Genomic DNA, 26,657 nt, shown 5'->3' with positions numbered 1-26,657 from the left:
GTATATAAATAAAGTCTGTAATATATATGTTTTTACTCGAAGTTCACACTAAGAATTTTGAAAAAAAAAAAAAACTTGATTAAAGTAGCTCCTTCATTTAGGAACTGTCTTTGGGCTAATGTATATGGGCATCTGATACAGACAACATTCAAATGCAGTATGCTTTCAAATGCTTCTGCGTTGCTTTGATTTTCCAGTAAGATGCTGTGGTTTGCTTTTGCAGTCTCATTGACTTGTATTGAGAATTAAAATTTCTTAAGTCTCATACAATGCGTGTACAGCAATGATTTTCCATTCAAATGCAGTAGCCATTACAGAAGTGGATGACAGTATCTCATTGATCAGTGAAAATAGACTGAATGTACTGGCAGACCACTTCATTGGTCATAAAGTAGCCATCTCTATAACCCTAACGCATAAGTAGCTTTTAAGCCATAGCATGCAGCTTTCATCTTTTAATGTGTGTTTAAAACTCTGCCCTGATCTCTAATAGCTGTTAATTTAACTATATTTATGCAGCTGCCAAGCGATGGTTTGGGGGTTAAGGAGTCGGCCTACCCAACATGAATGTTTTAGCTTTTGGCAATGGTGTAGAGTTAGAAGATAATGGGAGATGGTCAGAATTTAATGGAGACACATTGGTGGCAACAGGGATGGAGTCTGATCACTAGACTTACCATTCATATATACAGTTCTTAGTACGAGTAGTAAATACAATCTTGCAACTTTAAAGTGTATCCAAAAACTTTTTTTTTTTTTTTTGAATAGAATAGTGATGGGAACTCCTTTCAGGTTTTTATTGCTGACTGTGCAACATTTTAAAACCTAAATTAACTTTTAGAAAAATAAATAAATAAATGCATGTATATTTGCAGGTAGAAAATGTGCATTTATTAACTTTTTTTTTTCTTAATAGGAGCCTGCAGAGCATTGCCCCCACGATCAGTGGAGCGCGAGTGCAATGTCAGACTCCTGCACATACTGCCTAGTGCTCTCTGCCCATACCTTTGTACAGACAGAGACCGTTCCTGACCTGTAGGCAGTGTGATTGAACTACGAACTAGTTTTCTCATTCACAGTTTCTTGTGAATGTATGACATGGCTGTGTGGACTGTACAGCCAGACTGTGTTTAAATTGTGACAGCGGGTACCAGGAGAACCACCCTAGTCCACAATGGGGAATAGGGGAGGCCGGGGGATGCTGCCTAGTAACATGTTACACCCTAAATACAAGTGTAACATGCTACTAAAGGTGATCTTAGCCTTTAAAGAGGAACTGCAGTCTGCTCACATAATTTGTGATCAAGACATCTTTGCCATTCTGAATCTTCCCTCCAACCACTTTGCGTATTATTTTATATATACTGTGATTCTGTACTTGCCAAATATGCTGCTATCTCCTTCCACCGAGTCTGGCTGCAGCCATTTTAACTGTGGGCAGCTGATGCTGCTGCCTGTTCACTTCCTGGATTTATGCACACACACAGAGGCACGCCTCCAGCTCTGCAGCTCTCATGCCCCCTCCCTTCCTGGCAAACTCTCACGAAAGTGTGAGAGAGAGAGCTGTGTATGATGTCATAAGCCTAGGCTAATGACCAGACAAGAAACAGGAAGTGGGCTGTATAATGTATTTACTGGCAGAAAAAAAAAATATTTTACTATCCAAAGTTAAAACAACAAGAGCAGAAGATTTAATAGATGGAAAAATTACTGAAGTTCCGCTTTAAGTTGTCGCCTAAAAAAAGCATAGAGGGTAAATCTTCCAATGGGTACTTATTCCATTGACATAGAGTGGATTTCTAGTGGTTTGTAAAGGGCAGGTAAGGGTAATTTTTCCAATTTAATTACTGTATTATTAAGTTTAGAAAGTGGCATCATTTCATTGTACAATAGCTGTTCTAGCTAATTTATCAGCTGGTCAGGCAGGCCTGAGTACACTCAGTCCATGAGGGGATTGCAAGTCTATGGGTTCTCAGCATCTGTTGCACACAATCCCTGAAGGATCCATTGGGGTTAAAGCAGAACTACATTGCATCTGAGCACCAAAATTCATTTTTAATATTCAATGCAAAATCCCCCATCCATCCATGTCTCCATGCCTTGTTTTGCTGAGAAATCACTTTGAAAAACACCCCCTTTCATTTCTGGTGGTGGCCATCTTGAATAAGGGCAGATGAATCATGTAGCATTTACTTCCTGAAGTCCATCTGCCTTTAGCTCAGGCATGCAGGCAGGAGGGTGTGCTTAGCTGAGAAAACCCCTCCTCCCCTCCTGAAGACTTCTGGGATGTATGACATCATTTGCCTTGGCATGGAGACTAGGAAGTAAGTAACTGAAGAAATGTAAAAAAAAAAATAAACAGTTTAAAACAAGTAACTATGAAATACTTTCCTATCTATTTAGTAATTCTAGCAGGTTAAGGATTAAAAATATTCAATGATGATTTACAAACTGAAGTTCCACTTTCAGAATCATTTGGTTTCTCACAAAATGTTACCCTTTGCCATGTGTAGCTGCTGACTGAATAAACAGGCATGCTTAGCTGACATAAGTGTGTCTTTTTTTTTTTTTTGTGCCCCTTTTTTTCTGAAGAACGGTAATTCGTCAATCAGATCATCTCATTATTATCTTGTCTATAGACATCTTATATCCTTTTCAGTTGGTGCTGATATGTATATGTGGACATTTTTAAGTTGCATGCAAACTTTTACAGGCTATATTGCAGCGAAGCTCTAATGAGATTTTTCTGTTTCAGTAATCGATCAACTCCAAGCAACCATGACCGAATACAGCGTCTTCGTCAAGAATTCCAGCAGGCCCGGCATGAGGACGACGTAGATGAGCGCAGGCGTACTTACAGCTTTGAACAACCTTGGGTGAGTGTTCAGACAACCTCCAGTAACCTATACTAGTTTATCTACCAGATTCACTCCAGATTGGCATTACTACTTAGAGTACCAACTTTATGACCTTTCAACTTATGTCCCTATCCTCACAGCATGTGTCCATTATGGATAATTTCATTTCATATCTGACTTCACCATCTGGACGCTTATTTACGCAATATCACATTTCCTTGTGTCTTGCTGTAGCAAATTGTGTTTATTTTACTAAGTGGCAAGTACAAAAGTCCCAGATCCGTGAGGAACTCAAATGGTTCGAAACAAAAGCTGTATTACTTCTAGCTATCGTACGTTATATATTTATCTCAGCTGTTCCTTAATTATAGGCCCATTTTTTCCCCTTTTGTTTATCTGCGGTAAACAACTGTGGATTTAGATTCAGCACTCCAGACAAAACATTTGCTTTTCTTTAAATAGACATTTGCAGTATTGTTAAAGCCTTTACAGTAATTATGGTTGTTTTGTGCCTATAGGCAGGATGTATAATGGCAGATTAGGCTGTTTTACACCTGATCTGCAGATAATTTCCGTGTGTGTGTGTGTGTGTGTGTGTGTGTGTGTATATCTTGAAAACAATTTCACTATCTGAATTATAGCAACTGCTTCTCTTGCATCCAGGAATATCAATGAAGTGCAAGCAATATGTCTTTTATCATACCATCATCTCATCCCAAGGTTACAGAAAAGTATATTTATACTTCCTGAACAATAGGAAACCTGTATGCTGATAATATTTATGCATAAACATGTCGTGTATAGAAGCAGAAAGTGTTCGTTTGGCTTCCCAGGGCTTGTGCAGCAGTTGCATCGGCAGCCTATACACTACAGTACATGATGAGTCGGCTGTTTTAACAGAACACCGGGTAAGGAGGAAAAGATTTGTGTCGGCCATGTTGTTGGTTACTAGCAGGCAGACTAACAATGTCCACTCATATTGTGTACTGTAGTGTATACGCTGCCAGTGTTCTGTGAAAACAGCCAAGTCATCCAAATCTCCAATTACTGATGCTGGAGAGTCACCGTAAGTTATGTGGCTGGAGATTTTGGTGAGTTGGAGTTTTTTCGGCAGAACACCAGTCAGCTGCTAGTTTTCCAGCATGCTCGTCCACCCGAAGCCAGCCAAACGTTGGAATGTCGGCCGTGATAATGAATGTCTTTATTGATAGCTCTGTCATTTTCAGTGCATAATATCTCATGTCTTCGGGGGGGGGGGGGGGGGGTACCCTGCCTGATCTTTGGGAGCTTTGGGCGTCTTACTCAGTCTCCTTGTTCTTCTCCACACTACGAGCATGCTGTGGAGGAGCTGCTGCGGCGCCATGTTGGTGATCCGCAGAGCTTCTCCTTTGTTTCCCTTGGTGGTCATACCACTTCAGCCTCTGCAGATCATTCTAGGAGCTGCTGCAAACATTCAGGGTTGTGCTGGGGCCAAAATGAGGAGTTTGTAGCGCTGGAAACTGGATCAAATCAGGATATTAATCAGAAGCTCTTTGATAAAGCGGCTGCTCACATGCGTGCTTGGCCGCGCCTCCGGGCAGGTTTTTATTGAGCTGTCCAAGGTCTCCCCACATTCAGCCCATGTGAACTAGGCATAAGGGCCATATTTAAAAAGCAGTGAATTCCACTATTACCAAGCATTTACTGATGGTGAAATTTAAAACGCATGCACCATGAATTTTCACCTGTAGTAACTGTCAGATTCACTGTTTTATGAATATAGCCCTAATGCAGGCCATACATGGGTTGAATTCTGAACAAATTTTCTTTTGAAAATCAGAAACTTTGTGCATTTTTGTCATCCGATGGTGCCACTGTTGACTTTGAAATTTGACCAATCAAGTTTTCAATTTCGCCTTGTGTTGCTACAGAAAATAATTTTTTAGGCCAGGAATCTTCTTTTATTTTCGGCAATTTTCTTTTCTCTTTCATTCATTGACAGACACAGCGCTCCATTATTCAGAACCATAGGGTTATATTGCCCCCTACAGGAGTAGGACACAAAGGCAGAAAAAAGACTTGGCTACGCCTATGGGCAGTCCTAGATGGTATACACCCCCCTCTCTGCTATAGGCCTTCAGTTTATTTCTACCTAGTCAAAGTTAAAGTGTACACCTGCCTTGGTCGCAGGTGTACACTTTAACAAAATTCTACAACATGGATGTGCTGGCATCTGCGGATGCTTTTTTTGGCTGCAAGGTGTTGCAGGCGGCTGTTTAGAGGCTCTATTCCCGCTTGAAGGGGTATTGTTCAGGTTGGGCTCCAGTTTGTTTCTGTGTTGAGCTCCTGTTACCTGATTGGCTCTTGTGTTAACCTTGGGATTGTTCGAGGTCCCACTCCTCATGTTGGGCACTGCTTTGGGACATCCCTATGGTTCTGAATAATGGAGTGCTGTGTCTGTCAATGAACGAAAGAGAAAATGGGATTTTTGACTTACCGTAAAATACTTTTCTCTGAGTTCACTGACAGACACAGCACCCACCCCTCTAAGGAGCTTTGATGCTTCTGACACTGCTTGTTACTAAACTGAGGACCTATAGCAGAGAGGGGGGTGTATATCACCTAGGACTTTCTTCTGCCTGGTGTCCTACTCCTGTGGGGGGGGGCGATATAACCCAATGGTTCTGAATAATAGAGCACTGTGTCTGTCAATGAACTCAGAGAAATGGATTTTACGGTAAGTCAGAAATCCCATTTTCTTGTGCTCATGCACATTTTTCAATTTTGTTTTTCCTCACATGATTCTCCCATCATTGAAAATCATTAGTTTTTCAAAAAAATTCCAACATACCCGATCATTAAAATTTGATGGCTGCACGAAAATCGGCCCTTGCCCTGGCCCACTAATGGTGCAAAACTCAAGTGAAAATTCTTGTATAAGATTTTCAAAAGAAAATAATTTCTGAATTCAACCCATGTATGGCTAGCCTAAGTGTTGTGACACCTGATGAACACATGCCTTTTCCAGGTAGGTGGCTAACCAGGTTGTGCTGGAAAGATGGGAATGGCAGCCCAGGAGCTTGCAACAAGTCAGCAATGTCAGCTCCCATATTTTTGTCTCTGCATATTTCAATAAACTATGCAAGGGAAATCATTTGTTAGTAATGAGGGCCTTGGATGATCTTTTCTTCATGTGAAATGTAAAGTTCTCTTTTATAAATGATGCCCCTCAAAACTTGTACCCACCTGTCTTTGCTCCTCAGTAACCTTCTCTGGGCCAGTAGATTGTGCAGTGGTGATTGTGCGGTTTGCAGCAAGCAGACTGCATAGTAAAGATATATGAAGAGAGGGGACAGATATTGGGGGGCTTACTAGAGAAGGTCATTCAAAGGATAACTGTACTAAAGGTTATCTAAAATTAAAATGTAAAAAAAAAAAAAAACAATACCTCTTGCAAGACATTTAGTACTTACCTCTCCCACCTCCCATAATGCTGAACTTTGCTGTAAGTTCTGAAGATGCTGGTGCCTAAAGAGCTTTCAGAATCTGACATTTCTAATAGTTTTGGATGTCTGCTCCCCCGCTGTACTCAGTGGTTTGATGCACCAGCCCCTACTTCACTGCTTTGTCCTGTAGTGACATAGGAACTGGGGGGGGGGAATCACTGATTGTAGTGGGGAACCTTGAATTTGACAGTCCTGGAAGTTTTGGATTCTGAAGATTCTTCAAGAAGTGGTATCAATTCAATTCATTAGTACAGACTGCAGGGGAGGTAAGTATTGCATGTCTTTTTCTTGTCAGAGCGCTTTTTTTTTCTTCACCGTGACAAAGTTGCTTTAAAGCTGAACTAAACCCTCTTTTTCAGCCAAGGAAGTTGTCAACTTGGCCTCTGTTTGATCTTCAACTGCCATGGTGCTGCACATGTGATCAGTTATGACACCGGCCATTTAATGGTTTGACAGGTTGGTTGAGGACACAAGCAAATGTGACAAGTTAGCAATCTTGGCATTCCAGGAATGTAACTGTTTTTTGAAACCGAATCGAAGGGTTTAGCTCCGCTTTAAGGTCTATTTTGGGTGGACTGCTTATAGTATATCTCCATTATCAACAGAGAATAAAGGGAAGTCAAATACACATTTTGAATCTGTCTCCAGTATCTCAGGTGTAGCAGTTGGTCTCCCATAAACTTAAGCCAGCCATAGAAGGTTCGAATGCTGAATCGGCCGAGATTCAGTCCATCTATAGGCTGGCTGATTGTACCCAAGCTGATCAATTTGGGTACAACCAGCATGTCAGATTTCTACCATGTGATTATTGCCAGCGGTCCTGCCATGGTTACAGGAAAGGAAATTGCATAAACTATTGTCTGGCTTAGTTTAGTTAGTGTGGCAAAATCCAATTGAATAATGGCGTGAGGCAATGAGCCTTGGTCTATAAAAGTGCATGACAAACTGTTGCTGTTGTCCATAAAAGCCAATCAGCTTTTTCATTTACAAAATGTTTAGATTAAGACACCCAGCATGTCCTCATGGTGGATATCAACCAAGACACAAAGATAGACAGACAGTGCTGCCCTTTAAAGATGACAATACAGTACTGTGTATTATACATTTAGATTCATATTGTTCATTTGAAATGTCAATCCACTTAAGCGAGGCTTTGTACTTGGCCATCAGACAGTTGTAGTCTATAAAAATCTACTCAGACGTTTCCTCATTTACAAAATTGAATAACTCATAGGTTTGCAATGTCAAAGGCCCAATAAAGTGTATTTTATTCATTGATCAGCTTCCATATTGATTACCCCCAGACCCTTAACGTGATTTTGTTTTTAAGTTCTTTTCATATTACATTTTATAATACACTTTAAGTTTCGTAAACAGTGACCAATAGCACAAAGTTTCTAAATTATATTCAGTCCAATCAGCTGTCTCTCTTGATTACGTTCAATGGTAGAAATAAGGTTTGAGCTTGATTTATGTCTCCTTATGTAATCTTGCTTTGTAGTACTTAACTAAAGAGGTAGGTGGTAGAATATGTACAATATTGTGTTCTGACTACCAGCCTCGGAGACACTGATTGTTCTGTGGTCAGGTGATGTCTCACCACATTCCCAATTCCTCCGGTAGACCAGTATAATATGTGTTATTTTGTATAATATAAACATCATCGGCATCTGTGCTGTTCGCAATACAAATGTAAGTGTAAGGCTCCATTTACGCTTGTGCGACTTGTCATGAAACTTTGGACATCTAAGTCGCATGACAATTCGTTTCCCATGTTTACCAATGATAACTAATCATATATGACTAACTTAAAGTTGCAGCAACTTAATAGTAGTTCATGCCCTTCTTTGGTACGATTTTCATATCGTACCAAATTTCATTTCAACTTGAAGGCCATAGACTACAATGGTAAGCCTCAGACGTTGCATTAAAGTCATACCTGAATGTTATACAAGGCAACTTGTGTGCAACACTTGTCAATTATCACTGGCCAAAGTCATATCCAAGTTGCACCTATTTACAGTCAGCACAACATTGGAATTGTACAAGTGTGAATGGGAGCCTACGATGACTACACTTTCTAGCAAACTGCTAGCTTGGCTGAAGAACAGACACTCTATGTAAATATTGTCTTCTGTTTCAAAGTCACTGTTTCTTTTTCTGACCAATAGTAAAGTGTGGGAGGTAGGAAGAGGATGGGGCCAGATCTCCAGTGATTAAATTTGAGTTATTTGACAAGGGAGCAATATTATTATAAATGGTAGGAGTTTTCAACCCTATTAAAGGGAAGTGCCAGCATCCCTGTATTAAGTATTTAGACCAAAAATGTTATACCATATGGGAACTTTCAAACACAGAACAATATTTGATACTAATCAATGTATGCTTATAGTGATATGCGCCCATTTTCATTTCACATAGTGCTTGGTGCATATTCCCTATTTGAAGACGGAAATGCACCCTATCATACAGGACCATGGTTTGTGTACTGCTTATTTAATATGCATTGCAATCATTTTTGATGCCAACGTGTTAGGCATTATCAGACAAAGCACTCTGTGGAGCTGTTAATCTATGAGCGTACAGCACACATCTGTGAGAAATGCATTGGCAGTGCTGGTGTTTGAATGTCCTTGGGATTTCTCTCTGTGCTGCAGAAATTAATGCTGTCTTTTCAGCTAGTTTCATTTGTGAGTTGGTCATATTAAAAGCTACACAGTGGAATAACAATAAGTGCTCAATCAAGCCATGACTTTATAGTTTTGCAAGGAATATAATAGATTGGGCAGGGTGCCAGGTTTATTTAGTGGTATTGAAGTAGGGCTGCAACTAACGATTATTTTCATAATCGATTAGTTGGCCGATTATTGTTTCGATTAATCGGTTAATAACCTTTAAAAAGAAGTGTGGTATATAATTTAGTTAATATGTAAAGTTTAAAAAAGGGCAATTTATTCCTAAATATCTTTATATGCAGGGGTAAATATAAATAACTATATGGTTAGGGAGTAAAATCTTTAATCCCCTCCTGAGAATAACAGACAGAAGAGATATACTCTATATACTATTAGAGGTTGAATCTGGTAAATATCATCAGACTCAGATCAAATTTTTTTATTTAAAGAAAAAAAAAATTCTAGACTGTTTTGCAGATTTTCAAACAGAACTGTAATATTACATGCTTTTCTGAAGCTTCTCCATTGAAGTATATTGAACCAAAAAAGCACCGTTTTGCATTGAAAAAAGTTCTTCACCCTTTCCAAATACACAGCAGCTGAAAAAAGCATAGATGTGAACGTTAAATGAACTGTAGTGCATTTCTGCAAAAAGCACCAAAAAACACATGGGTGGGAACCAGGCCTAAGACATTTAGTAACATAATGGAGTTAAAAAAAAATAAAAAATGAGCCCTTCGTTTTTTTACTGTGCAACAGTGAAAGTAATATTTACAGTAGAGATTATTTGCTCTTTTTGTACTATGTAGGGCTAATTTTAGTTTTTTTAACCCCATTATGTTACTGGCCGATTAATCGATTATGAAAATAGTAATCGATTAATTACATAATCTATTAGTTATCGATTAATGGATTAGTTGTTTCGGCCCTATATTGAAGGTACACTCACAGTCAAAATTTAAAGTTAAGCCTGAAATGACGCCCCGGGGGTTTCTTTTTCATTTAGGTATTCCTATAGTGCACCAGGTTATGCCCACTGCATCATATGCCTTTTGATGCCAGTGATTTAAAGCAGTAGCAAACCCAAAACAAAAATGTATTATATTGCAGCTTAGATGTGGTGATTGCATTACTTTCCCATTTTAGGCTTTTTTTTTTAACTTTATTTTCACCTGATGATCCTGACAGTAAATCTGTTATTTTTTAATTTCCTTTAACAGACCAAGCTGGCCAGCAAAAGGGTCAAACGTTTTCTGTAAGTCTTCACAAGGTTGTCACACACTGTTGCTGGTATGTTGGCCCATTCCTCCATGCAGATCTCCTCTAGAGCAGTGATGTTTTGAGGCTGTCGCTGGGCAACATGGACTTTCAACTCCCTCCAAAGGTTTTCTATGGGGTTGAGATCTGGAGACTGGCTAGGCCACTCCAGGACCTTGAAATGCTTCTTACAAAGCCACTCTTTCGTTGCCCGGGCGTTGTGTTTGGGATCATTGTCATGCTGAAAGACCCAGCCACGTTTCATCTTCAATGCCCTTGCTGATGGGAGGAGGTTTGCACTCAAAATCTCACGATACATGGCCCCATTCATTCTTTTATGTACAAAGATCAGTCGTCCTGTTCCCTTTGCAGAGAAACAGCCCCAAAGCATGATGTTGCCACCCCCATGCTTCACAGTAGGTATGGTATTCTTTGGTTGCAACTCAGCATTCTCTCTCCTCCAATCACGACGAGTTGTGTTTCTACCAAACAGTTCTACTTTGGTTTCATCTGACCATATGACATTCTCCCAATGCTCTTCTGGATCATCCAAATGCTTTCTAGCAAACCTCAGATGGGCCCGGACATGTACTGGCTTAAGCAAAGGGACGCGTCTGGCACTGCGGCGTAGTGTGTTACTGATGGTAGCCTTTGTTACGTTGGTCCCATCTCTCTGCAGGTCATTCACTAGGTCCCCCCGTGTGGTTCTGGGATTTTTGCTCACCATTCTAGTGATCATTTTGACCCCACGGGGTGAGATCTTGCATGGAGCCCCAGTTCGAGGGAGATTATCAGTGGTCTTGTATGTCTTCCATTTTCTAATTATTGCTCCCTTGCTCCCACAGTTGATTTCTTCACGCCAAGCTGCTTGCCTATTGCAGATTCAGTCTTCCCAGCCTGGTGCAGGTCTACAATTTTATTTCTGGTGTCCTTCGACAGCTCTTTGGTCTTCACCATAGTGGAGTTTGGAGTGTGACTGTTTGAGGTTGTGGACAGGTGTCTTTTACACTAATAATAAGTTCAAACAGGTGCCATTAATACAGGTAATGAGTGGAGGACAAAGGAGCCTCTTAAAGAAGATACAGGTCTGTGAGAGCCAGAAATCTTGCTTGTTTGTAGGTGACCAAATACTTATTTTCCTCCATAATTTGCAAATAAATTCTTTAAAAAATCAGACAATGTGATTGTCTGGATTTGTTTCCACATTTTGTCTCTCATAGTTGAGGTATACCTATGAAGTGGGAGAACTTGCACAATTGGTGGCTGACTAAATACTTTTTTGCCCCACTGTATATCATAATACAGCTACAATGCAAATTGTAAAGCTACTGAAACTACACATGGCATTAAAGTTCATATTTTACATACTTTTGCTGCATTACAGGTAATTTATCAACAAAACCTACAAACAAGGTTTTTTCTTTTTTTCTTGTAGCAAAGATAAAGTATGTGTTTTCTTAATTACACGTTTTGTATGTTTAACTAAATGTGCATCCTCTTAGCCAGACCAATCCATCAGGCGTGTTCCCTGGTCTTTGCCTTGCACAGTAGCGGCTCCATCTTATCTGTACCTTAAGATTTATTAGGACATATCGCCCTGTTTGGATTGTCTTTTACTTGGGTGAAAAATGCAATTTTTCTTGGGAAAGTGTCCTGAGAAAAAGCTGAACTTTGTGAGAATTCTGGTCTGCTTAATGAAGGTCAATTGTCAGATTAGTGATGGTGTGAAATGTATAGCTGTTCTCAGCCAAAGAATAGTATTTCTTGTGAAAGAATAGGATGAATAATTTCATTTTTTCCCCTTCTAATTTATTTTATTAGGATTTTTAATCTCTTTACTCTTTGTTATAAAGCTAGCTCTAATTATTAGCCAATGTAATCAGTAAAGTAAATTTAGCAAAACTTAAAGTCAAACAGATGATAAAGGTTTTCAATTGGCTGTCAACGTTTTGGCCTCTGAACTGACTCTTAGGAATTTCAGCCATCAGAGAGCATTTTGTCAGGTCTTAAAAATGTGTATTGAGCTGCTCCGTTCTGTAAAATATTCAGTTAACTTAGATGCATTTTTGCCTGCCTCTAGGTCAGGGGTTGGCAACCAACGGCCTGCGGGCCGCACCTGGCCCGCCCCAGCTAAATGTCCAACCCGTCAGTGCATGTGATGAATTCACGTGCACCCAACCTGTGGACATTTTAACCCCAGTCTGCTTTCTTGGGATAACAACCAATGCGGCTAAGAAGTCACTCGACTGTTATCCCAAGCAGCGGGAGGGGATGTCCCCCTCCTTCCGCAGCTCTCCCGTCCCACTGGGAGGCCCGAGCGACCAGCCGGCACGTCTGCCGGCTGGCTGGAGGCCCGAACAGGTGTCAGATCTAGTAACTTGGAAGCGATGTCATGATTTCCGATTTACAGAAGACAACAGCCAAACTTTGCCGTTTGAATGTTTTTAAGTGAAAAGGAGGGATTTGGGGTCTTATAGACCTCAGATCCCTCCATAAGGAGTACCTGTCACTGCCTATTACTGTCACAAGGGATGTTAACTTTTATTGCTGTCAAAAGGAATGTAATCATAATTTTTTTTTTTTTTTTTAAAGGGACAGTGTAAAAAAAATATAAAAAAATAAAGAAAAAAATTTAAAATTTTAAGCGCCCCATGCCTCCATGCTCGTGCACAGAAGCAAACACATACGCAAGTCTTAACCGCAAATGTAAACCGTGTTCAAACCACACATGTGAGGTATTGCCACATGTGATTATTAGCACTAGACCTTCTCTGTAACTCTAAACTGGTAACCTGTAGAAATGTTTAAAGCATCGCCTATGGAGATTTTTAAGTACTGTAGTTTGTCACTATTCCACGAGTGTGCGCAATTTTAAAGCATAGCATGGTGGGGGGGGGGGCGCAGCCGGCTGTGTAATATGCAGGGGGCTGGGTAGGGGGGATTGGGTAATGTAAAGGGGTCCAGAGGTAGGGGGGCTGTGTAATGTAAAGGGGTCCAGAAGTGCGGGGGCTGTAAATTGTAAAGGGGTCCAGATTATTATCTTCATTTATTAGCAGGTAAATGCAGCCCTCCTTGCATTCACATGCATTGAATCCGGCCCTTAAGTGGAAAAAGGTTGCTGACCCCTGCTCTAGGTCCTTGTTAAGAGGTGAAAAGCATGTGTTACTGTTACCAACCTGCAGGGCAGGAATGGGAACTTTTGACAATGGTGGAGCCATAACAGACTGGCTCCTTCATGGTAGGGGCCGATTTACCAAAAGAAGTGTACCAAATTGTGTCATTTACCGCCACACTTTCTAGGTAGGGAATATGGAGAAGTATAGCCAATAAATGGCGTTTTCCTCACCAAATTGTGCCATGTGGACACAGCTGTTGGTGGGCTTGGTAAAAGGTCTGCGTTTTCAATAGACAGGGTTTATTGTGACATCCACCTCATCCGCTTCTTTCTTGGCTCCCAGCATTTGGTCACATTCAATATTAAAGCCGCAAAGGCAGAACGTGTTTCTCTCCGCCAGATTAGTGATCTCAGGCCTGAACAAGTGGCAGATTGTGATATAATGCCCACAATGTGACTATGGGCCCTACTCCGAGGACAACTCTTCTTTGAATGTGAATCTAGTTTATATGTGCTTCTACAAACACTACATACGTAAATGGTACTGATAATGATACTATAAATTTCAGAATATCACAATGATAAACTGTTAGACCAATCGGTGGTAAGCTGATAGATTTCCTTTGACCGCTGCCTGACCCTTTTCATATCTGCTTCTCTATAGCCACTAGGAATTCTGTCACAAGATAGCAGCTTCAGCCTCGCCGTTTTGTATTTAAGGGCCAATCCGGCTTCCAGCTCCTAATACTTGTTGAGCAGATGTCTGTTTTCCTGGGCCATGTTGAAGAATCGAAGCAATATAATTTACATACTTAACATTCAGACTTCAAATAATACTTGTGCTGAGCAGATGGCAGGCCTGCTGAAAGGGAAGTTTAAAACAGATATTATCTTTGTTATATTTAACTGCTTTACTGCCAGATGAGTGAAGCCACTAACCAGATCCAACTGTAATGATATAGTTTGCATATAAAGGTAGACCGCACCTCAGAAGTGACTGCATGAACAGGTGTTAATATCCCGCTCGGCGGATTTGTAGTGTGTTCTTTGTCTCTTTAAGGTGTTTTATCTCCACTTTGTGCATCAGAAAGACTGCTGCTGAGACCAGCTACAATTTTTAAAAATTTGAATTTATGTATACTCTGATACCATTCATATCAATTTGATATTTGACCAGCTATGTTCACCTAAAGGCAGAGGCTGCCCACCTAAAGTGATATTTTAATTAAGGAGTTTGGAATCTTCCGTTGTCTCCTAAAAGGAGGGTTTACTTAACAAAGATTCTGCTTCCATCCATGTTATTGGCCCTCACATCATGCTATATACATATGCTTGATGATCCAGCTTCTCATCTACCAAATCACTTAGTAATTGATGAGGATAGTGGTCACACCGAGAAATGTATCTTCATAGCTCTTGCAACTGGAATCTTTGTGAGATGTAAGAAGCTGTGGCCTAAATGTATTTTCTAGCATCCCCCAAAACCTGAAGTTTTGGGAAGACTTACTTTTAGAGATATAAAGAAAAACTGTCTAATGTTCCTGTAGGGGGTAAGCAACAGGCTCAACTGCTACCCTCCCTATATACTCGCCTTCCTTTCCCAACTACTCTATTAAGCCGCCAGCCGCAAAGAGAGGAAACCATGTAAGCTTTAGCAGCTCACATGGGGTTGAGAACTCTTTTGACGTCCTCAAGCATTAGTGCCCATACAGTAGAGAAAAGAGAATGAGTCACATGCTTCTCATACCAAGTATTCCTCTTTGCTCCTGGTGATAGAGCAAAGTGAAGTGAGGTATGTACAGCTGGAGACAGTGGCAATTAGGTCACCTTCTTGCTTTGCCCTGCATTGATAAAGCACAGGTTCACTTTAAATATTAAAATTGCTGCAACAAATACTCACAGAAAGCTTAAATAAGTCTATGTTATACTAGACTGAAAACTGTTAAAGCGAACATTGTAGTATAATCATATTGGAAAGAAAATTCAATTTCAGTGTAATGCAATGGCATACTGGAGCTGCAAGCTCCCCTGCTTACCTCTACTTTTTCCTGTTTTCCTTGTGCACATTGTATTATTAAGCAGCCATTATTAAATATCCCAAGAAAATGATCACGTACGTCCTTGCTTCTTTTTCCTTTACTGCCTCTGAAGTCTTGCAAGACGTCAGGAAAGAGCGTGCTGCAGCCCCGGTCTGGGGAGTAGAGATATAATGGAGTACATATGACAGGCAGTCCAGGATCTCTGCTAGATATTTGTATCAGCATTTTGTAGTGTGATGAGCAAACTAAATCAACTGCATGGAGAGGTATGACCCAAGTTTATAACACCAACACATAGTACAGCTGAAATACTTACGCACAAAATGTTTTACCTTCCAAAGGATTTACAGTTACATTTTGGCCAGCTGTGTCATTCAGATGCCCATTCCAGGTAGCCTAGCGAGCTCTATGGCATCTCTGTAGTCTGAGTGCTGACCGTCCATGTATCAAGGTGCATTCAGGTAGTTGTATATAAAAACAAATAAATCCAAACCTTTATTAAATATTATTTTTTGGTCAGACTGTAGTTCAGCTTTAAATGCAAGATCTTTTTAAAGTTGGAAAAAATATATAAAAGGTGGCGCTAAGCATATACAAGTGAATAAACAGTATATATCATGAACATATATCCCTGCAAAAAAACACATATATTGGTGAACATATAGCAAGCTAAAAAGTCCATTAGTGATAGTGTTCCCAACAGCAGAAAAAATGCTTTTAAATGAAGCTTCTAGTTCTTCCACCACAGGTGCTCAGTGGAAAGGTGGCAACTCACCACAAGTGTTTGACCACTTTTTAAGGTAGGTCAAATTGCGCATTTGGAATAACAAATTCATTCCCACTGCCAACACCACTCCGCTCCAATGGACCCTCCGGATGAAGCTAGGGCATAAAAATAAACTCCACAGGAGAGGAGAGAGAAAGTCTCATAGTGTAGTATATTTAATAAAATTTAAAAGCAAAGACAAAGTAGTAGGCTGCAATCACATGTAAAAGTGCATGCCTGGCACTAGGGAAAACAGCGTGTAGGGATCTGGCTGGTTCCTAACGCAGTAGCGTGCATTCTGCTTCCCGCTCATAGGGGTAAAGCCTGGTGTGGGGTGACAAATCCGGACCCAGAAGTGACAAATCCTCAAATCCACACATGCTGTTTCCCCTAGTGCCAGGCAGGCACTTTTACATGTGAGTGCAACCTACTACTTTGTCATTGCCCTAGCTTCATCTGGAGGGGTCTATTGAAGCGGAGTGGTGTTGGCAGTGGGAATCAATTTGTTATACCAAATGTGCAATTTGACCTACCTTAAAAAGTGGGCAAACACTTGAGGTGAGTTGCCACCTTTCCATTGAGCACCTGTGGTGGAAGAACTAGAAGCTTCATTTAAAAGCATTTTTTTTTGGTGTTGGGAACACTATCACTAATGGACTTTTTAGCTTGCTATATGTTCAACGATGTATGTGGTTTTTTTGCAGTGAGATATGTTCATGATATATACCGTATATTCACTTGTATATGCTTAGCGCCGCATTGTTATATGTTTTTTCCAACTTTTTTGTGACTGGGGCAGCTTCATTTGCATTATCCTTATTCATAGGGCATTTCTAGGTATCCAATCACTTTACAAGATCTTTTTAAAGTTTAGTTGCTACTGAAAAAAAAAAAATGTTTCCATCGTAATAAAGATTATAAAAATGTTTTAAAAAAACTCAAATTTTTAATAAACAATCATCAAAATATCCACTTTCTCATGAAATAGAGTTTCAGCCTCAAGATTTAATTTCTTTGAAGGCATAACATATTGGGATTTTAATGGTTTCCGTTCATTTTCAGGCGAAAGATCTTTGAAGATCTGAGTTTACAGCCGTCAGTTCCTCGCGCAGTCATACATTTGTGTGCCTCCTGCAATACATTAGCTTAGTCATAATGCCCTTCAGAGAATTACTTTCAATCTGTGCTTGTGTACTGCACAGGGGGTAGCACAAAAGTCTCACATTCTGTCTGAATTATTACATCTGCTATCCATTGCTGCCTGCTTTTAATAAGAAAAAAAACATTGTTGCCTGTTCCCCTTAGTAACCTCTATATGCAAGATGGGAACTTATTCAAGGACATCTCTTGAGCTATTGAGCTACTGGCTTGTAATTTTGATGTACAATGGCTTGAATTCAATTCCCTCTACTGAATCTATCATATAATTATATATTTCCAATTAGACCCGGCACTGCTTTGTAAATGCTCTACTGACATTGTGCGTTTTTCTGAGATTTTTATAATCTGTGTTTATGCAGAAACTTTCAATGCCTATTACACAGCATGCAAGAAAAAAAAGATTGAAAAGATTTGGAAGAGCTGTTGGGTAGATGCAAGCCATGTTACCGATTACAATTCTGAATATTAGATGCTGCTGGCTTACAAAATATGTATTTTAAGGGTGGAAATAGTGGATATCTAATGCTTTTAAAAAAGGAGAAAACGTTAACGAAGAGCTGATAGTTATGGCTTCCTTTTCGGTAGTGCATCCATCCATCTGGGTGCTTGGTGGTTATCCTCAGCAAGGTCACAGGGGAAATAGGACGGTCAGGTAAATCGAGGGGTTTAGTTGGCGGCTTTTCTGTAGAGCTTCTTGCTGCTATTCGTGCTCCTGGACATTGAACCAGGTCAGTGTATTTTGATGTGGCCTCCTCTGGGTCCTCACTCACTCTAGACTCTCATTTTATAACATCAGCATTGTAATGGCAATACAATTGATAGTTATTTTTGACAATTCAATATAAACTTTCTTCCAACAAAATCTCTGTTTACCAACTTCCTGGATTCCCTGCATGTTTTGTAGTTCAGAAGGCAGATTCTGTTAAATATGTGACACAAGGAGCACATATTCACAGGGTATAGTGCATGCAGTATGTGTCACATGATTCAAGGAAGTAAATGTGTGGGATTCTTCACGAATGTCGGGAGACATCAGCTGGTTCAATAAAAAATGTCCGATGTTTGGCCTTCGTGTATGGCAGCCGGCAGTTTGGCTGACTACTGTCGGACGAGCATGCTGGAAAATGAGCAGCCAAATGACTCCTGATCAGCGCTCTCAGTCATTGGCTGAGAGCACTGACTGACATGTTATGGCGGGGGTCAGAACACAAAAGCTCAGTAGGGGACATCGCTGTACTAACATCAGATTGTTAATACATCGGCTCCAATCTGAGCTATCAGGTTTTTTTGCGGGTTGAACAAATAAAAAGCTAGTAGCGAGTACTAGCCTTAAGTTTTTAAACATCAAGATCATTTTTATTGATAGGTGTAGGCTAAAAATAATTCCAATTTAACATGGAAATTAATATATAATTTTACATTTTGACCATAGATACATTTTAAGGCCTTTAAAGTGTTATTAAACCCAGGACCCTGCATTCACTATATCTGGTCTCCCACAGTACACAGAACATGGAAATGCAATTATTTTAGTAAACACAAACTGCTAAATACCCTTTCCCATCAGCAGTATATAGCAGTCTTGTAACTTCTATCAGTGTCTGGCCTTGCACTGGTTAAAGTTTGTGGGAGGAGTTTTCATTCTAGTCTGACTGTTTTATGAAACTGCATAACCCCTGACCCTCTGTCTAGGCAATGCTAATTGGCCCTGTGCTGATCACATGCATGCTCCCAAATACACCAAACTGAGCATGTGCAGAGATTCCCCCAAGACTCTGTACTATCAGGAGATGGTTTGTGGACTGTGGAAGAAGGGGAGGATCAGAGAAGACAGGATCAAAAAGCCTTTTTATATAATGTGGAGGATTAACCCCTTAGGTTTCACAGTATAACAATCATGCTTTAGTGCATATACAGACTAATTTTTACTGTTGTGGATTTTGTAACATTTTAATAGCTTATAGGTGTGATTAAGGTGCCATTCCCACGTGGTAGCTAGTTGCAACCTCTACTACTTGTTTAACGATTCTTGACCTCTACCTGTCCTGATTCCACGTGTGTTTTTTTAACCATGCCCTTATGCATGGTTGTTAGATCTACTGGTAGTAACCTGGTGTGACCCCCCTACTATGGTGAAGCTTCATTTTTTTCACCATCTGCTAGTTCTTGGCGGCACCCAAGTACCAACCTATGCATTAAAGTCATACTAGGATGTTGGCTGTGTAGAGTGCTGCAGTTTTAGTTATAGTCTAGCTAGAATATCTGAATGTTTTTCTGATCTATTGCCCTACGTTTGGGACAGATTCACATGTGTTTTAACACAAGTAACAAATATTGCAACCACTTCAAAACACATTCTGCAACATACTAATTTTGATATGCTTGAAAAGTAAAGTGCATTAAAATGCTTAAGTGTGAATGTGGCCTAATGTCCCATAGTGTGTGTAGGGGGGGAAGAGGGCAGTATGATTGCCAAAGCGTGCTGAATCAGTCTACAATGGGTTTAATTAAACATGAAATAAATAACTAAAGCTACATTTAGTGAGATATGATATCAACAGAATATCGGCATTGCTTCCTTTTCTAAGCAGTTGACTTTCAAGAGAAAATACCTGATTGTTTTTATGTCTATAAATCTAATTGCCTTAAAAAATCCCCCAGCAAGCTCCTCTAGTAATCCCCCAAAGCAGCCACATAAGGAAATCTTGATAGCTCAGTCATGCAAGGAAAATTGCCAATATTGCTTAAGCCGACGTGGCCGGACACAGGCAAGAGTCATTGTAGTGGAATTCCTAGACCTGTTCTTTGAAGTAATGTGTCATTATTTACTCTACAACTGGAATATGTCTGTTTGTGCATTTCTTCATTCAGTTCACAGCCCCCCAAATTACTACCAGAAGAGGGCTTTGTATGGTACAGGGCAGAGACATGCTGCCATGTTGGTTTGATAGCTTCCATATTTAGATATGTGATTAGCTGTGTTTTTTCAGGTGTGAGTATCCTTTGGATAAAGTGGATCATGTGCCTTTTACAATCACAATCAGATTTTTTTTTTTTGTTTTGTTTCGCTTTTAAAAAAGCGGATTGCTATGTTCCTGTTTTTTGTTTCCAACTCTAACTGGAGGGATCGGTCAATTAAATTATTTCACTAGCCCCACAAGCACACCACTTCCTATTTCTATTTTGGTGCAACAAAAGGAAAATGTAAAAGTTATGCAAGCCAGGAATGACATCTTTTGGAATCTGAGCACTACATGTTATGCAAGGATCTATGGGCCCCTTACACATGGGTGCCTCCGTTTCTTCTCAGAAGGAGCTTCATTGACTGATCAGAATGGAAACATTTGTCTGGTGATGGAAGTAAAACAGACCAGTGTCATCCCTTTTAGATTACAGTAGATGGATGTGGTGGATCTGTTAAGATCCACAAAAGCAAACCTGGATACAATGCTATTACGTTTGGCCCAAGGAACCTGAACAACAGACCTGGATGTAAACAGATGCACATCTGCTTACATCCAGACTCCCTAAGGGATACATTTCAGGTTGTTTTTGATCCATCTAATCACTGGAGAAAATGGGCACATGGAATGCCTGTGTGAAAAGGGCTATGTACTTTTTACCACAATAATATTTTTTTTCACAAACCTCTGCCTTGTGCTCTTGAAAGCAAAAAGAAGATAAAGTAGAACATACCAAGACCACTTGTCGGCTCAACTGGATTCCTACAGGGGCATATCTAATATGCCTGTAGTTCTTAAATTGTTAGAATATATTTCTGAGCAAAATAAAAAAAAAAACCTGCTCAGTGCATCTCTTCAATACATGCGTATTTCTCTGTGTCTTTTTAAAAATGCTACAAGAACAGAAAACTAGCTGTTGTTCCTGCCAGAAATGCAATGAGCTCCTATCTTTCTATTTGAGCGGATAACACTGCTTTTGCTACGCTAAAAACTCAAACAATGCTCTCATGCCGCGTACACACGGTCGGACTTTCCGGCGGACTTGGTCCGGCGGACCAGAGTGTGCCGGACAATCCGCCCGTGTGTAGGCGCCAGCGGACTTTTCCGGCAGACTTTTTCCCCAAAGTCCGCCGGACCAAGATTTGAAACCTGTTTTAAATTTATCCGCCGGACTCAGTTTCGGGCGGAAAGTCCGCTCGTCTGTGTGCTGGTCCGACGGAAAGTCCGCTCGTGTGTATGCTGGTCCGACGGACCAGATACGACGCAAAGGGCAGGGTATTGCATCTCGCGCTCGCTGCAATAGGAAAAACAGATTTTCCTATTGCGGTGAGCGCGGGGCATACCAGGCCCTTAGGTCTGGTATGGATTATAAAGGGGAACCCCCTACGCCGAAAAAGCGGTGTGGGGTCCCCCCTAAAATCCATACCAGACCCCAATCCGAGCACGCAGCCCGGCCGGTCAGGAAAGGGGGTGGGGACGAGCGAGCGCCCCCCCCCTCCTAAACCGTACCAGGCCGCATGCCCTCAACATGGGGGGGTGCTTTGAGGGAGGGGGTGCCCTGCGGGGCCCCCCACCCCAAAGCACCTTGTCCCCATGTTGATGAGGACAAGGGCCTCTTCCCGACAACCCTGGCCGTTGGTTGTCGGGGTCTGCGGGCGGGGGGCTTATCAGAATCCGGGAGCCCCCTTTAATAAGAGGGCCCCCAGATCCCGCCCCCCCACCCTATGTGAATGAGTATGGGGTACATGGTACCCCTACCCATTCACCTAGGGAAAAAGTGTCAATAATAAACACACTACACAGGTTTTTAAAATAATTTATTAAACAGCTCCAGGGGGGTCTTCCTCCGGCTTCGGGGGTTCCTCCGGTTCCTCTTCTCCCGGCGTCCGGTTGGTTCTTCTCCGCTCTCTTCTCCCGGTGTTCCAGTTCTTCGGCCGGCTCCTCTGCTGTCTTCAGGTAGCTCTCTTGCCAGCAGAGGTCCGGGCTTCTGGGCTTCTTGGCTTCTTCCCTCTTCTCTTCTCCAACCGGACGCCGGGAGAAGAGGAACCGGAGGAACCCCCAAAGCCGGAGGAAGACCCCCCTGGAGCTGTTTAATAAATTATTTTAAAAACCTGTGTAGTGTGTTTTATTATTGACACTTTTTCCCTAGGTGAATGGGTAGGGGTACCATGTACCCCATACTCATTCACATAGGGTGGGGGGGCGGGATCTGGGGGCCCTCTTATTAAAGGGGGCTCCCGGATTCCGATAAGCCCCCCGCCCGCAGACCCCGACAACCAACGGCCAGGGTTGTCGGGAAGAGGCCCTTGTCCTCATCAACATGGGGACAAGGTGCTTTGGGGTGGGAGGCCCTGCAGGGTGCCCCCCTCCCTCAAAGTACCCCCCCATGTTGAGGGCATGCGGCCTGGTACGGTTTAGGAGGGGGGGCGCTCGCTCGTCCCCACCCCCTTTTCTGACCGGCCGGGCTGCATGCTCGGATCGGGGTCTGGTATGGATCTTTGGGGGAACCCCACGCCGTTTTTTTCGGCGTAGGGGGTTCCCCTTTATAATCTATACCAGACCTAAGGGCCTGGTATGCCCCGCGACGGGGCTCGCAAGGTGTCAATCTTGCCGATAAAAGCGGCAAGATTGATTTCCTTTTCTAGTCCCGTCGCACATGAGTCACGTTCAAAATGAACGGACTTGTCCGTGTGTGGGCAAGTCCGTTCATTCTGAAAGTCCGCCGTACCTCCGGCGAAAGTCCGTCGGAAAGACGGCGGACTTAGCCCGCCAGAAAAGTCCGGTCGTGTGTGGGCAAGTCCGTCCGTTTTAAAGTCCGGCGCACCTGGCGGACAAAGTCCGTCAGAAAGTGTGCCGGACCAAGTCCGCCGGAAAGTCCGACCGTGTGTACGTAGCATCAGCCCTACCGGAGTTCTCGCTTACTGAACTACAGAACTCCTCATCCTCTCCTCATATTCTTAACATAAGTTTTTGGGTTTTTTTTAGTCCAATAAAGAAGAGCTAAGCATGACTAATAACTGTGCTTAGGATTTCAGTACAGCTTTCGTAAGCTCAAACAAGAAGTTAACAATTCATTCAATTTCTGGCAGATAAACAGGTCTTTTTTCTGCAGCATTTTTAAAGAGGCAGAATGTTGTGAATATGCGTGTATTGCATAGATATACTTTTTTTTTTTTTACCCACACATACACTAAATTACCAAAGGTATTGGGACACCTGCCTTTACACGCACATAAACTTTAATGGCCTCCCAGTCTTAGTCCATGGGTTCAATATTGAGTTGGCCCACCCTTTGCAGCTATAACAGCTTCAACTCTTCTGGGAAGGCTGTCCACAAGGTTTAGGAGTGTGTCTATGGGAATGTTTGACCATTCTTCCAGAAGCGCATTTGTGAGGTCAGACACTGATGAGGACAAGAAGGCCTGGCTCACAGTCTCCTCTCTAATTCATCCCAAAGGTGTTTTATCGGGTTGAGATCAGGACTGTGCGGGCCAGTCAAATTCCTCCACCCCAAACTCGCTCATCCATGTCTTCATGGAACTTTCTTTGTGCACAGGTCCAAATCATTTGGTGGAGGGGGGTTATGGTGTGGGGTTGTTTTTCAGGTGTTGGGCTTGGCCCCTTAGTTCCAGTGAAGGGAACTCCTTAAGGCGTCTGCATACCAAGACATTTTGGACAATTTCATGCTCCCAACTTTGTGGGAACAGTTTGGGGATGGCCCCTTCCTGTTCCAACATGACTGCGCACCATTGCACAAAGCAATGTCCATAAAGACATAGATGAGCGAGTTTGGGTTGGAGAAACTTGATTGGCCTGCACAGAGTCCTGACCTCAACCTGATTAAATACCTTTGGGATAATTTAGAGCGGAGACTGCCAGCCAGGCCATTTTGTCCACATCAGTGCCTGACCTCACAAATGCACTTCTGGAAGAACCGTCAAACATTCCCATAGACACACTCCTAAACCTTGTAGACCACCTTCCCAGTGGACTTGAAACTGTTATAGCTGCAAATGGTGAATAAATAGAATAGGAAGGAACCAGTGTTTGAGTTTTTCCAGGGATTTCTGCCACATCCCATATATAAGGAAGAAAACCAAAATAGGTGTGTGCCCCAAGGGGGATATTATGGGCAGTATATCACCAGGAAAGAAATAGAAGGTGCAAAAATAGAGTACAGTAGTATTGTTTAAAAAATTATCAAAAGGTCTTTATTGTTTACAAAATACATACAACATAGAATAAATATAAGATCAAAAAGGTGGAAGAGACAGTAATCAATTATATTCCAACTGCTATAGTGTTGTGATAGACCACCCCAGTAGACTCAAGGGTCAACTGACTGGTGTGGAATCCCAAATTGGGATTCTATGATGTCCTTGTGCTTTGTTGGAAGATAACAGTCTCTAAAATTCTCAGTTGAATATTTTTTTTTTTTATGTTATATGTAGGTGCCAAATATATTTACTTACACACATTTGTATATACTTTTCCTTTTTTAGAAATACATCAAACTGCTTCTTTGAAACTCCTGAGGAAGGAAACATACACTATAGAAAGAACTGAATCTTTCTATGTCATTCCGAAACATGTAGAGTGCCTTGTGTTGTTTTATTGCCACTCCAGTCAGTTGACCCTGGAGTCTACTGGGGTGGTCTATCACAACACTATAGCAGTTGGAATATAATTGATTACTGTCTCTTCCACCCTTTTGATCTTATATTTATTCTATGTTGTATGTATTTTGTAAACAATAAAGACCTTTTGATAATTTTTTAAACAATACTGCTGTACTCTATTTTTGCACCTTATATTTCTTTCCTGGTGATATACTGCCCATAATATCCCCCTTGGGGCACACACCTATTTTGGTTTTCTAGCTGCAAATGGTGGGCCAACTCAACATGGAACCCTACGAACTAAGACTGGGATGCCAATAAAGTTCATGTAAAGGCAGGTGTCACAATACTTTTGACAATATAGTGTACATTTTAAAAGAAGTTGCTATTTGAGGTCAAGTACAGTAAGTGGTAAATTGCTTCCTGTTAAGTAATCCCATAAAAGAAACCTGACAACTTTTATTTGCTGCTACTTCCTGCTAATATGACCAATTCTATTGGTTGAACAAGATGGACTCATGTCTTTTTTTTTTTTTTCCAACCTATGTACCCATAACAGCTAATGTAGAGCAATGCACTTTACAGCGAAGTTGAATAAATACCAAAATTCACAATTTCATGGCCGATGTGGGATATTTTATGTACTTCATGTAATCATTATTAATCACCCTTTAATATAATGAAACTTTTGGTTTTATTATCATTTTGCTCAGTGGCCCTTTTATAGTTTCCATGGTAATTTTATTAGATTTTTGTGGCTCCCCCAGTTATTTGTCAGTGTAGCTCTGGAGCTGTCAGAGGTTTTGGACCTGTTGTTTGCACTTTCTAGGACCACATAATAGAGATGTTTTCAGTAAATAACTAACATACCGTGGTTCCATTTACTGAAACCCCAGAGACCCTTGTTCAGCGGGGTGTTTTAAAGGTACTTGAAGTCGAGGTTTCATGCCTTTGTAATTACTGCAGCAAGCATTCTGAAAGTTCTGAACTACTTTCTCGCACTCCAAGGAAAATTAAATGTTTACAATCCAGCCTACTTTTCTGAGCCAATCTAAATAACAGCAGTCAGAAGCGTGCCTTGCCAAAGTAGCCATCTTTTACTTGTCAAACTGTTTGACGTTTCTTGTCAAGCATATTGTGAAAATGTCTTCAGCTGAGAGAATGTCCAGCCTTGTATCCACATGATGTACTGACTAACAACCTTGCCCACGTCCTTGTATATTGCTCAAAAATCACTTTTCGCCCTGCTTGTTTCTCCCCAGCCAAACACAACAACATATAATCAGAGCGGACGGCATTCAGTGTCTGTGGAAGTTCAGATGCAGAGGCAAAGACAGGAGGAACGGGACAGCTTCCAGCAAGCCCAGCGCCAGTACAGTTCATTACCCAGGTAACATGGCCCCCATCACTCCCCATCGCTCATGCTAGGATAATGGATATCGCTCACACAGTGAGGTAGTGTCACTATAAACTTCTTGGCTCCTTACCGTGAGCCTGTACCCATAAATCTGTGCTGTAGAATTGGCCTCTTTTGTCTCTGTTCAGGTTGAATGCAGACTTGGATCATTTACATTTTGTGGAATATCCATTAGCAGGGCTGAAATATCAGTCGAAAGAACCTCAGACTTCCCATTAATATCAATTTCACAGAAGCTGTGACAGCCACAGCCTTTTTTTCTTGTACTCTACACACTGCACTGGCCCTGTGAGTGCAGTTTA

The 26,657-nt window shown here is 41.4% G+C and overlaps 1 protein-coding gene across 5 annotated transcripts in view; it reads left to right on the top strand.

Annotated features, from left to right (window-relative positions):
- PARD3 (par-3 family cell polarity regulator) overlaps positions 1-26,657 on the top strand; it is an 867,373-nt gene that overhangs the window by 825,815 nt on the left and 14,901 nt on the right. For all 5 annotated transcript variants that reach the window (XM_073629882.1, XM_073629881.1, XM_073629879.1 and 2 more), the window contains 2 exons: positions 2,756-2,876; positions 26,201-26,328. In XM_073629882.1, the coding sequence (XP_073485983.1) occupies positions 2,756-2,876; positions 26,201-26,328 (249 nt within the window). The remainder of the gene's footprint in view (positions 1-2,755; positions 2,877-26,200; positions 26,329-26,657) is intronic.

The sequence above is a fragment of the Aquarana catesbeiana genome, linkage group LG05 (genome assembly GCF_042186555.1).
Source record: "Aquarana catesbeiana isolate 2022-GZ linkage group LG05, ASM4218655v1, whole genome shotgun sequence".
Lineage (NCBI taxonomy): Eukaryota > Metazoa > Chordata > Amphibia > Anura > Ranidae > Aquarana > Aquarana catesbeiana.
The sequence above is the reverse complement of the archived record's forward strand: the minus strand, read 5'-3'. Positions and strand labels throughout refer to the sequence as shown.